Genomic DNA, 13,433 nt, shown 5'->3' on the forward strand with positions numbered 1-13,433 from the left:
GCAAATAATTTTGCTAACTGTTCAAATATAAAGAGAATGTACATTCTAGTCTGTGCTAATACGTTGATACAAAATGAAATGAAATATTGGCCTTTATCTCCCTATATAATCAGTTTACCAATTAAAATCTGATTTACCTGGTTGTACCTTCAGTAGAGGAATGGTCATTCACCAGTGACTTGGGCAAGAAGTAGCTGGAAAGTAATTAACAGAAAGATAAATTAAAACTTCTTTCAGAAAAACTAATAGTTTAGCGTTATCGGCCTATCATAGAATTATATGAAGTTGACAACACAGAAATAGGTCATTCAACCCAGCTGATCTATGATGATGTTTGTATGAAACAGAATTTTCCAAACACAAACTAAAATAAGGAACTGCAAAATCTAGAGATCAGAAACAAACAAAAGCAACATTTGCTGGAGAATCTCAGCAGGCCTGGCAGCATCTGTGGAGAGAGAAAAACAACGTAAATGTGACTCTTCTTTCAAACTGGTTCCTGCAATTTCTGATTGTTTGTTTAACTCTTATATCCATTCCTCTTTATCCATCTCACCGGCTTATCTAGTTCTTTCTTTCTCCTTCACATGCTCAGCTACATTTTCCTTAATAGGTATGCAAGCTATTCACCTCAATCAGTTGTGGTTTAAAGAATCATATTCTTACCAGACACTACTTGAGTAAAGAAATGCTCTAACATTCTCAATTTGATTTATTAACGATTATTTTACATTTATAACCTCTGTTTTGGGGTTTCCACCACAAGGTGGAAACACTTGCCATATATCTAGTTTATAAAATCCTTTCACAGTCTTAAGCTCCTCCATCAAGTCACCGTTCAGCCTTCCCTATTCTCAACGGAAGAGCACAACCATGTTGAGCCTTTCAGTGATTTATTCCTCAGTTATGGTAGCATCTTTGTAAATTTTTCTTGCATTGTCTACAAATTGTCTGTAATATTTTAAAAATATGGACACTAGAGCTGAGCAAAACTGTCCAACTGTAGCCCGAGCAAGGTTCATTCTAAATTTAAGTTTTCTTTTCATTAAAGCATTCAACAAGGTTCCTCATGGGAGTCTGCTGTGCAAGGTTACATCTCATAGAATACAGGGAGAACTAGCCATTTGGAAAAAGAACTGGCTTGAAGGTAGAAGACAGAGGATGGTGGTGGAGGGTTGCTTTTCAGACTGGAGGTCTGTGACCAGTGGAGTGCCACAAGGATCAGTGCTGGGTCTAGTGCTTTTCGTCATTTATACAAATGATTTGGATGTGAATGTAGGAGGTATAGTTACTAAGTTTTCAGCTGACACCAAAATGGGGTGTAATGGACAGCAAAGAAGGTTACCTCAGAGTACAACAGGATCTTGAGCCGATGGGCCAATGGGTTGAGGAATGGCTGATGGAATTTAAATTAGATAAATGTGAGGTGCTGCATGTTTGAAAAGCAAGAGACCTTGGAGTGCAGGTTCATAGTCCCTTGAAAGTAGAGTCACAGGTAGGTAGAATATTGAGGAAGGCACTTTGTATGCCTTCCTTTTTTGGTCAGAGCATTGAGTACAGGAGTTGGGAGGTCATGTTGCAGCTGTACAGGACATTGGTTAGGCCACTGTTGTAATATTGTGTGCAATTCTGATCTCCTTTCTGTCGGAAGGATGTTGTGAAACTTGAAAGCGTTCAGAAAAGATTTACAAGGATGTTGCCAGGGTTGGAGGATTTGAGCTATAAGGAGAGGCTGAATAGGTTGGGGTAGTTTTCCCTGGAGTGTTGGAGGCTGAGGTCCGACCTTATAGAGGTTTATAAAATTATGAGGGGCATAGATAGGATAAATAGACAAGGTCATTTTCCTCGGGGTGGGGGAGCCCAGATCTAGAGGACGTAGGTTTATGGTTTTAAGGTAAAGATATAAAAGGGACCTGAGGGGCAACATTTTTCACACAGAGGGTGGTGTATGTATGGAATGAGCTGCCAGAGGAAGTGATGGAGGCTAGTACAATTATAGCATTTAAAAGGCATGTGGATGGGTATATGAGTAGGAAGGATTTGGAGGGATATGGGCCAAGTGCTGGTAAATGGTTCTAGATTAGTTAGGATATCTGATCGGCATGGACATGTTGGACCAAAGGGCCTGTTTCTGTGCTGTACATCTCTATGACTCTATTTGTGTTCCTTTAAAGTGAAGCAAAGAAGCCAGTATTTATTCTTTTTTTCTGTCAATTATGATTTACATAATTCACTTTTATAGAACTTTTATGGGACCATTTCTCCTGAAAAGACTCTTAGAATTCAAGCAGCAAGTGAACCAAATGTTCTAAGAAAGTGAACCACCTCCATTTATCTACATTAGTGTTTGCCAATTATATGATTATTCTGAAGTTTTTATGTCATCTTGTACTTATGTCATATTTTCCTCAGTGTTAACTATACATTTCAATTTAATTTCATCTGCAAACTTTAAAATTATACTCCTGATTTCTAAGTTCACATCATTGAGGTAAATTGCAAAAACCTCATCTCTCTGAAAGACCACTTCCTCACTTTTTTCTGTTGGGGTAACTACCTTTAACCATTAGCTATTTTCTGTTTTAACCTAGTCAACTACCCATTCTGCTGATGTCACATTCTCTGACCTTATACATGGATTCACTGTGTGTTACCTTACCAAAGCCTGACAAGTAGCTCATCAAATAGTGACAGTATTGTATTCCTTTGACTATTTCTTTCTTAAGACATCTGTTGTGACTTGGAGAATGGCTATCAATTTAGGCATTGAAGGTTTCATTGGAACTATCACAATTAGGAAAGATAAATGTAGGGAAATAAATTTGGAGGATCTTTTCCTAGAGTAGACAGGTCTCCATACTCATATGTATTTCCCAGCATAAGTCACTGGATAACAATTAAGAACATTTACCCTGTTGACTGTTCATATCCTTAGGCTGCCATTCGTACCACCAAACCCCTGCCCAAATCAAATTCCGATCTCAGCACCTCAAGAATGACCTTCACCATTGTTGGCTTAAAAATCACCAATAGACCAGGAGTTAAACAAAGGACTTTCCTAATTTTTCCATTTAACTCTGGGTTACCAAAGCAGCCATACTGATGATTCATTTAAGCTTTCTCCCTCCATTCCACCAACCAATTCAAATGTATACTCTTGCTTAACTGTTGAACTTCGAAGATCCGTTGTCAGGCCTCTCCGCAATACCATTCCTGATGAAGGGCTGATGCCCAAAATGTCGATTCTCCTGCTCCTCGGATAACATAACTGATTTCACCCTAATATCATCTTTTTTCCCTTATAGCAAAGCACATGTAGCACACAAGTCCAATTCCCAATCCTTCTTATGCCTATATAGAGAGCTTATTGATGAAATCATATGAAGCAATACAGGTTGAGTGAATCTTAAATCAAAGCTAGCTACTTTGATTAGTGAGCAATCTACACTTAAAACTTCTTTTAAAATAACAGCTTGCACAACCAGTCAAAGAAATATTTTGAAAGTTTAACACTGATCTAGCCAATTGAAAAATTTATCAAGGGATGAGCATGCCCCTGACCAAACAGTTAATGGAAAAGAATGACTATCTGGACTGAAGTAGTTAGTAAAGCGTTCCAAGTTTAATACTGACCTTGCTAGCTCAAAGAGTTTCTTAGCATGTGATACAACTTCCTGCTGTGCCATCGAGAGTAACCGTTTATGCATACAGATTCCAGAATATGTCTCCTGAAATACTAGAATTAACGTCTGGAGTAGTTTTCCAAGAGGATGACGAGAAGATGCAAAGGCCTAGAATAGAATGCAAATAGAAAATCCTTGACAAATTCATTTTCTACTTTTGTCATTTTCTTTTACGTTAATCTTTTAAGGAGGCAGCATGAACAAGAAATTGGCTAAAATAAAGTGCATTTGTGTACCTTGGCTGTATAAATGGAAATCCGAACTAGGAAAGCAAAGTGGTATCATCAAACCTTTATAAGTCACTAGTTAGGCCTGAAATAGAATATCATTTTCAATTATAGTCACCATGGATTTGTCAATTTGCTCTCATTCTTTCATGTAATATGAACCTTGTTGGCAAGGCCAGCATTTCTTGTTCATCCATAAGAACGCAACCATAACAGGACAATTCAGAGAGGAGTTAAGAGTGAGCAAACTCATCCACAACCGAGCTACACATCTTCTTGAATACTCTGAGTCAACAGCATTACTGTGGGTCTGGAATCATATCTTCCCGAAATTGCATGAGTGAACCAATTGTGTTCTTAAGGACAATTAATGACTATTTCATGGTCATTTTACTGAGAACAATTTTCACTGCTAGATCTTTACTAGCAGAATTCAAATTCCACCAGCCACTGTCTCCACAACATTAGATTACATCTCTGGATCACAAGTCCAGTGACATTACCACTGTCCCACAGATGAACTTCAGAGACACTAGAGAAGCTAAGATTCTTCTCTTCAAGAACAGAGAAGATTATGGAAAGATTTAATAAATATTTTTAAAATTATGACTCATTGAAACACTGGCTGGAGAGCTCTTTCAGAGGACTGGCATGGACTTGCAATAGTATGAATTTCTGTGTTGTAATATTTTGATGATTAATGTGATTCTATGAAAAGCAGGAGAATCAATGCTTCGGGCATAAACCTTTCATCAGGAATCACTCCTTATGCAGGGCTTATGCTCAAAATGTTGATTCTCCTGCTCCTCAGGTGTTGCTTACCCTTGCTGTGCTTTTCCAGCACTACACTTTTTGAACATAATTAAATAGATTATTTGAATAGCATCACACATTTTTTTGTAGGATCTTGAAAATTATCTACATTAAATAAAAACTTGTATTTATATAGCAATTTTCACAACTACTCCTGGATGTCCCAAAGTATTTTAAAGCCAACAACGTAGTTATTGAACTGTAGTACTGACATAATGTAGAAAATGTAGCAGCTAATTTGGTCACAGTACACTCTCAAAAACAGCTTATGACCACAAAATCTATTTTTATGATGTTGATTGAGAGATAGATATTCACCAGGATGCCCTGTCTAACTCCTCTCCAAAATAGTACCATGGGAATTTTATATTCACCTGAGGAGACAGAGCACCTCTGACAGTGCAGCATTCCCATAATGTTGTCCTGGGAGGGTCAGCTTAGATTGTTGTGCTCAAGTCTTGGACCCACAGCCTTCTGACAGAGTCTAGAGTTCTACCAACTGAGCTGTGGCCCAACACTTGCATGACAACAGTGACTGCACTTCAAAAGAAAAGGAACTTCATGATGAAGGTGCTATATAAATGATAGTTTATTCTTTCCTTGCATAAACCTGTATAGCTTACCTCACTCAAGTACTCCTTCAACTGTTTCCCCTCAGTGAAGTTACATTGGTTTGGTGGGACAGTCTCAGGGGTGGTACTATTTGACCTAGAAGAATGGGAAATAAGTCATCAAACTAAGTGTCTAAATAAGTGGGTGAGATAACTGGGGGACTATTCTCAGGTCTTAGCCTTTTCACATAAATCAGAATCCAATCTGATTAATAGAATCAAGGTCTCCCTTTTTGTTTTTACAAATTATTTATAAATTATGTGTTATTCTCAATTCATATCAACATTCATATATCTGTCCTGTTTATTTAACATTGTTTCTAGCATTCCAGGTTTGCTATTTTCAGTAGCATGTAGCATTGTAAGTAAACTTCATCTCCCAGGATCCACACTGATCTGCTGTGATTCTCAAGAGTCTATAGTTTCGGAAAATGGCAAATGCCAGAATCCATTATCTTTCCAATTTTGAATTTTAAAGCCATAAACTGAAAGGCTCCCACTCAATGGAATTGTAATTGTGCAAACAAAGAAAATTGTTGCACTTTTGAAATTTATTACAGTTGTAGGAATATTTGGTCCTGTATAATTGCTAGGACAATAGGGAGCTGGTACAGGCACATTTACTCCTTCCAAAAAACTAGAGTAGAACTAGAGTAGAATACATGGGGTACAGACCATGTATAACATCAGTTGACTGGTGGAGCCAATGAACATGAACCCCTTAAAACCATTAACTTAAACAACAAAAGGGAAACAATCTTACCTACTGCAAGACAAAAAATCAAGAGGATCTTCAGTGGAATGTTCCATGGCATTTTCCACTTCTGTAGTTACTACTCTGCTGTTCTGATTTTTCCGTCGTTCTCTGTTCTTTGAATAAAACCCAAGGAAGGATTCCATTGAAGTTTCATCAGAGCCAGAACTAAGGAAATCACTAAATTGGTCATAGATTCCCTGCCATCGATCTTTAGCTGGGGTTATGTGGCTGCCCAATTGCCTAGAATGGAACAATATGTCGCATGAAATCGCCTCTTACCTTCTCTGCTGTTAACAGAAAACCAAAATATTATGTATATTGGAAATATGAAATAGAAACAGAACATGGAGGAAATACTCAAGTCAGACAATGTCTTCAGGGAGAGAGAAAAATAGTTAAAGTTTTAGATCTGATGAACAGCCCTTGGCTGCAACATTAACTGCTTCTCTCTCCATAGTTTCTGACCTCAAGTATTTCCAGCATTTTTCTGTTCTTATACTAAGTTTGCTTGTTTTGTATATCAGCCTTGAAATTCCATTGTTATTTGACCTGTTTCCAACCAGCACTCCAGCAGGAATCCAGGGAATTATCAAAGAAACAGGATAAAACAACTATGCCAGTACAGAGGAAATGATGAATTGCCGTGTTTTGGATGAGACTTTAAACTGAGGCCCTGCGTCTGACGTGGACAGACAAGAAATATCAAAATAATGTCAAGTCAACAATCAACAGTAATATAATTAATGGCTGCATTTTCCAACAAGGATAAGAATCACTTCAAAAGAAATTTTTTGGGCTATAAAGTACTTTGGAAAATGAGGTTCTATATAAATACAAGTTGATGTTTTCTCATAACATAGTTATTTAGTTAATCTATTTGTTTTCCTAAATGCTAATTAGTTTGGCTGTAACTCCCGACACATGCCATAAGTTCTGTTTATACACATTCGTGAAATGCCTTGCCAGTATCCAAGTAAGCAGAATAAGTATGATCAAATGAGATAGAATGTAGTCACTGGTGGTACTGGCTTGTCAACTGGCCACATGCATTTTGCAAACGCACAGTGAGAGCATTTCCAGGGTGTCAGGAGACATTCTTAATTAATTTTGACCCCGATTATTTTCTTTACAAGGTTCCTCACTGGCCTGTATTTGCCAGGTTTATCCACTTCCTATTCTGTTTTTAGCTGGCATCGTGTTGGATACAATACTTTGACACCTCTTGGTATGTCAGAAATATTGGAAGATTGTGACCAGGACCTTGAAAGTTTCTATGCTTACATTCTTCAGTATATACATGCCATCCAAACCACATCACGTTTTTTACTGTGATCACAGCTAACTTTATGACATTGGCCACATCCTTTACTTCTGTGAAGCCAAATATGGAGTGCTCATTATCTAACCTTCAAGAATGTTTCCATTTTGGTTCCCTAATCAGTCCCTTTCTTCCTTCGATTAGCTGTTTAGTCTTTGTATTTACAGAAGTTTGCATGACCAAGTCCTATCTTTTATATAGATAGGTAATTAATATTTTCAGTTTTCATCTGTGCTTTCTATACTCTGGTTCTCTGCTGAATTTTGAACTTGACATTGATCAAAAACTTGCTCTATTTCATTTTTAATTTACATATTTAGTCATTGAAGATGCTTTAGAATTTAACATCCTTCCTTCCTTATGAGAATCCATCTAAACTGTATCCAAAATATTCTTTTTTTCTTTGAGGACCTCTTACGTTCATTCATTTTGTCTTTAATCTGCCAATTTTTGGTAGCAATTTGCCTGGCCCAAACAGAGTGTCTTTACTTTTGACGTTTTCTTCTCCTTTTCTATTGTCAATATAAACCCAATGACGTGGTAGATATGGAATTGTTACAATGTAAACCGAATCGTTAAGTGGATTCTGTTTCACAAAGTAAGCTGCTTTCGAAGTTTGGATAATTCACACTCACATTTTGCTGGTGACCAAAGGGTTTAGTTCTTCTGTGGGTTTGCAGAATGTTCCATTGGCCTTCAAACCACTTCCCCATTTGTTGCTGAACAGTCCCTCTATGATATATCCATTACTAAAGGTGAGCTTTCCCTGGAACATAACAATTGCAAATTAGTCTATTTAAGTACAGGACTGCTTTTATTTTAGCAGTTTGATAGAACCAAGTCGTGTGTTGGGCATATAATGCAAACAGTCTGGAGTAACATGTATGCCAGACTGGGTAAAGATGATATTTCTTTCTATAAAGGAGATTTATGAATCAGGTAAGTTTTCATGACTATGCAGTTGGTCATAGCCACCATCACTAGTACAGTAAAATTATCACTATCATTTCTCAATGCCTCAATACTTCTCTAATCTCCCACCACATCTTTGATAAAAGACCAGCAGATCACCCTGAGAAATGTTGTAAAAGCTGTTTCCATATGGTTGTAGTATCTCTTAAAAGATTTACACTGCATATGTAATATGAAATTGTCATGACAGCTTTTGGTGAACTTAATGCCAATATTGGAGAAAGGCCAATGGCACCATAAGAAATCTTGGAAGAGTGACAATACATTCACGACAACCCAAGCTATTTTATTCACAAACCAAGTCAAACTATTACTCCCTGTCCTATTCAAAACATCTCCTCTCATTTCTCATCTCTCAACCTTCAATGTTTGTTATCAATTCAATTATACGAAAACTATTCAAAGCTGACATTCAGGAGCAATCTGGAAGTAAAACATGGTGAACAAAATGCTATTAACAAACAGCAGTCTCTCCAGCAGCTGCAAAGAAGAAAAGAGAAGCTATGATCTTCAATGAAATGAGTCTTTTACTTTCCCACCATCTAATCCATTCAGTTTGTAGGTCCTGACCACCATTAACTTGCTCAAGTAGTTATTCTATGTTCTTGGTCTTGAACCAATAATAGACTGAGATTGCTTCAGAATCAGTTCACCTGGGATGAACAGTTTATCTTTTTAAGAAAGATGGAACAGGTTAGGCTCATGTCCACTAGAGTTGAGAAGAATGAGATGGACCTTAATAAAACAGATAATCTTAAAGGGACTGAACAGGGTAGATACCTGGAGGATTCCTGATGAAGGGCTCATGCCCAAAACGTTGAATCTCCTGCTCCTCGGATGCTGCCTGTCCTGCTGTGCTTTTCCAGCACCACCCTCCAGACTCTGATCTCCAGTATCTGCAGTCCTCACTTTGTTCTACCAGGAGGATGTTGTTTTTCATAGGAGAAACTAAAACTAAGGGATACAGCTTCAGAATAAAAAGGTTTCCCTTTTAAGACAGAGGAGGAGATTTTTTTTCCCCCCAATGTTGTTAGTGTGAGGAGTTTCCCAGAAGTGGAAACTGTATCTAAATTCATTCAAGGCTGAGTTACATTTTTGATAAACAGAGAAGACTAAGGTCATGTGGAGAATACAGGAAACAAGAGCAGAAACCTCAACTAGTTCAGCCGTGATCCTGTTGAATGATGGAGCAGCTTGAGTGGCCAAATGGCGTACATCTGCTGTTCATCTTACATTCGGATGACTGAGAGGTCCATCTCAACAAAGTGTCATTTTTTTCCTAAGCCATTGCTCATACATTCTAACTGTTTACAATGTAGGCCACAAAGTAACATTGAGTGTTCTTTCCATGAGGCCATTGTGAATCAGCCACACAGCAGAATCACATAGGCCAAACAAAATAGGACTGGCAAGCATCTTTCTCTGACCAACATTGCTACGTCAATTATGTTTTTTATGAAAATTCAACAGACACAGTGCCATTTTTTGATGCCAGCTGAGAAATAACCAAATTTATTGAATTTGATTTATCACTTAATTTTAAAATTACAGTGACTGGACTCTATATCTAGCATCATAACTACCAAGTTACTATATCTATTTACAACAAGCCCCAATGGATGGTCCAAGTGCACAGTATTTCAAATTTCCTCTCCAGAAAATTCAAGGCCAGTTGCCATTCTGATATTGCTATCTCAGCTGGATTTACTAGCAACTTGGCTATGGACAAGTTCTGGAGTACAAGGCGTCAGTACAGTTGCCACGATGTTGTCAGGACTTACAGCCTTTATAGTATTGTGCACTTTCAGATGTTTCTTGACGTCACGACTAAACGTTGGTGTCTTTGATGCTGGGGATCACAGAGGAGGCCTTGATGGATCATCTCTTTGATACTGTTCGCTGGAGGTTCTTCAAATGCTTCAGTCTTATTTTTTGCACTGATGTGCTTGGTCTGTTCCATCCTTGAGGATGGAGATAGTTGTGGAGCCTCGGCCTTCAGTGAATTGTTTAATTGCCACCACCATTCACAACTGGATGTGGCAGGAGTGCAGAGCTTAGATCTCATCTGTCAATTGTGGGATCATTTAGCTTTATCTATTGCATGTGTCTTACACAGTTTGGCAGGCGAGTAGTCCTGTGCTGTATCTTCACCAGGTTGACATCTTATTTTTAGGTGCGGCTGATGCTTTTCCTGACACATTACCTATATTCTTCATTAATCCAAGTTGAACTCTTGGCTTGATGACAATAGTAGAGAAGAGGTTATGCCAAGTTATGAGTTTACAGATTGTGGTTGAATACAATTCTGCTGCTGCCAATGGCCCACAGTACCTCATGGATGGCCCATCAGGAGTTGCTTGTTCTGTTTGAATCCTAACCTATTCAGCACAGCAATAATACCTTACAACATGATAGAGCATTCTCAAAGCAGGACTTTGTCTCAGCTCCTGGTAATATCACAGACAAATGCATCTGCTACAAGTAGACGTGTAAGGACAAGATCAAGAATGTTTTTCCCTCTTGTTGGTTTCCCACCAGCAGCAGTAAGCCCGGTCTAACAGCTAAACCCTTTCGGACCACGCCAGCTCTGTTAGTTGTGGTGCTACTCAACGAAGTTCCCTGCGCAGAGTACATTGTGCATCCTTGCTACCCTCGGTGTTTCCTCCAAGTGAAATTCAACATGGAGGACAAGAAAATTCCTTATCATTATCAACTTGATTTGATGAGTCAACATTGAGAACTCAGAGAGCAATGCCATCCAGACTACATTCCATGTGCAACCAACTTTGGTGGATCTCCAGGGATTGTGACCGTGATGTTTGGAACATTGTCTGTAATATATATTCCAGTCTGTTCTAATCTAGTCTCCCAATTTTTATTCAGATGCTACCAAGGTGGACTTTGTAGGGTCAACCACGTGTACATTGCCATTTCCAGTGCCTTGGTCAATCCAGGCTGGCCCATCCTATTTCATTACTTTAGCAGACCATTTCATAATTAAATGCTATTTAATATTCACCATCTTGCTACTAGTGAATTACATGTAATCCAGACCAGGTGAAGATGGCAGATTTTTCTTACCCCGAAGGATAGAGTGATAGAGACACAAAGGTATACTGTACAGCACAGAAACAGACCTTCAGTCCAACCCGTCCATGCTGACCAGATATCCTAAACTAATCTCATTCCATTTGCCAGCACTTGACCCAGATCCCTCTAAACCCTTCCTATTCATATACCCAGCCAGATGCCTTTTAAATGTTTTAATTGTACCAGCCTCCACCATTTTCTCTGGCAATTCATTCCAAACATGCACCACTCTCCACATGAAAACGTTGCTCCTTAGATCCCTTTTAAATCTTTCCCCTCTCAAGCTGAACCTATGCCCTCGAGTCCTGGACACACCTATCCCAGTAAAAAGACCTTGTCTATTTACCCTATCCATGCCTCTTATGACCTCTGTAAGGTCACCCTCAGTCTCTGATACTCCAGGGAAAACAGCCCTAGCTTATTCAGCCTCTACTTATAGCTCAAACCCTCCAACCCCGGCAACATCCTTGTAAAGCTTTTCTGAATCCTTTCAAGTTTCACAACATCCTTCCTACAGGAAGTATTGGCAAACCAGTTGTGATTGTTCTTTTTTTTAAATGACAATTGACAGCTTTTAACTCTATATTTATTAATTAAATTCAAATTTCACCATCTGCCACATTGAGTTTTGAAATCATGGTCCTAGGGCATTAGTCTGTGCTTCTGGATTACTAGTCCAGTAATCATACCACTGTGCCATTGCTTCCTCTTCAAGATGTTTATGGAGGCTAAAACTCCTACCTTTCCAGTTAGAAGCAGCTCTTCTGTAAATTCCCCTTCATAGGCAGAATCATCCTCTGACAGAATTGTTCCTGGACCCTGAAGATTATATAAAAGATAGATTAAATACTGAGTTGTTTATAAAGAGCATTTGATTTGAAGACATTGAATAAAGAGAACTAACACTCAGGATAAATGAGGTCAGTATTCTGCCTCAGCTTCTGCTCATACCAAGTATAATCTGATACTTCAGATTGCCTACTTAAGAATAGGGCAGAGTAAATAAAGGGGACATTAATTCTGTCTGAGTTTGGTTTCTGGTTATGTTGTGAAATGCCATGTGTTTTGATCCCAGCTGATGGTAATACTGAACAAGCCAGATCCCAGATTGACACCTGTCATAATATACTATAAGTTTTATATTTTCTTTTTGTTTACCATGGAGGTCTGTCAGTGATTCTTTACAAGAGTCTGCTAATACACTGAACAAAATAATGAGTAAGTTCATTTCACGAAAGAAAAATGTACAATTATACTATACAAGAACAATTGTAATGAATTCATTACAAATATCTGAAAGAACAATGCAACTCTTTTCATAATAACATTTAGATACTAAAACCTCAGTGAAGGGTTACCCCATCTTCATGTTCAGCTAACATTGTGTAGTCAGCTTCATTTTCCTTAAGTTCTAGTGTGCATTCGCTTGAAGCATTTTTTTTCATTTAATGTCCCTCCCAATGACCTTTAAACGAGCTGTTGTGTCAGTTCACTTTTACTACCATGTATGGGTTCCTTAAACTCATACCTTGAGCCTTTTTGAATGTTTTCTTCTCATACCTCCACAGATTTTGGCATTTGGAATTTTCTTAGAAACAATTCAGGATGTCTCTTTTTCTGCCCTGACACTGCTAAACTAGCAGCACCTTTGCTGTTATAAATCTTTTTAGTTTTGAACAAACCCATCCCTAATCCTTTCTGTTGTTGTAAAACTCAAGTTAACAGATATTTAGCAATAGTCTCCTAGTTGCTTGCTTGTAATTTCACTAAAATCGAATTATATTGAGAAAGCAACCTTTAGCTCACTATTCAAACTGTCATTACGAACTTTGAAAACCTACACAAGTGAAGACTAAAATTATTTTTTACTCCATTTCAGAACCCAAAGTTTCAAATGATAACAATATATTATGAGCCTGTGTCTCACAGCTACAGCTAAGGGCCACATACCATCTGTTAAAT

General features: G+C 38.1%; 1 protein-coding gene across 2 annotated transcripts in view; it reads right to left on the reverse strand.

Annotated features, from left to right (window-relative positions):
- LOC132815061 (ALS2 C-terminal-like protein) overlaps positions 1 to 13,433 on the reverse strand; it is a 103,221-nt gene that overhangs the window by 22,923 nt on the left and 66,865 nt on the right. For both annotated transcript variants that reach the window (XM_060823751.1, XM_060823750.1), the window contains exons 16-21: positions 12,213 to 12,290; positions 8,045 to 8,175; positions 6,098 to 6,331; positions 5,347 to 5,431; positions 3,634 to 3,791; positions 138 to 194 (exon numbers count right to left, since the gene is read on the reverse strand). In XM_060823751.1, coding sequence (XP_060679734.1) covers positions 138 to 194; positions 3,634 to 3,791; positions 5,347 to 5,431; positions 6,098 to 6,331; positions 8,045 to 8,175; positions 12,213 to 12,290 — 743 coding nt within the window. The remainder of the gene's footprint in view (positions 1 to 137; positions 195 to 3,633; positions 3,792 to 5,346; positions 5,432 to 6,097; positions 6,332 to 8,044; positions 8,176 to 12,212; positions 12,291 to 13,433) is intronic.

The sequence above is a fragment of the Hemiscyllium ocellatum genome, chromosome 4 (genome assembly GCF_020745735.1).
Source record: "Hemiscyllium ocellatum isolate sHemOce1 chromosome 4, sHemOce1.pat.X.cur, whole genome shotgun sequence".
Taxonomy (NCBI): Eukaryota; Metazoa; Chordata; class Chondrichthyes; order Orectolobiformes; family Hemiscylliidae; genus Hemiscyllium; species Hemiscyllium ocellatum.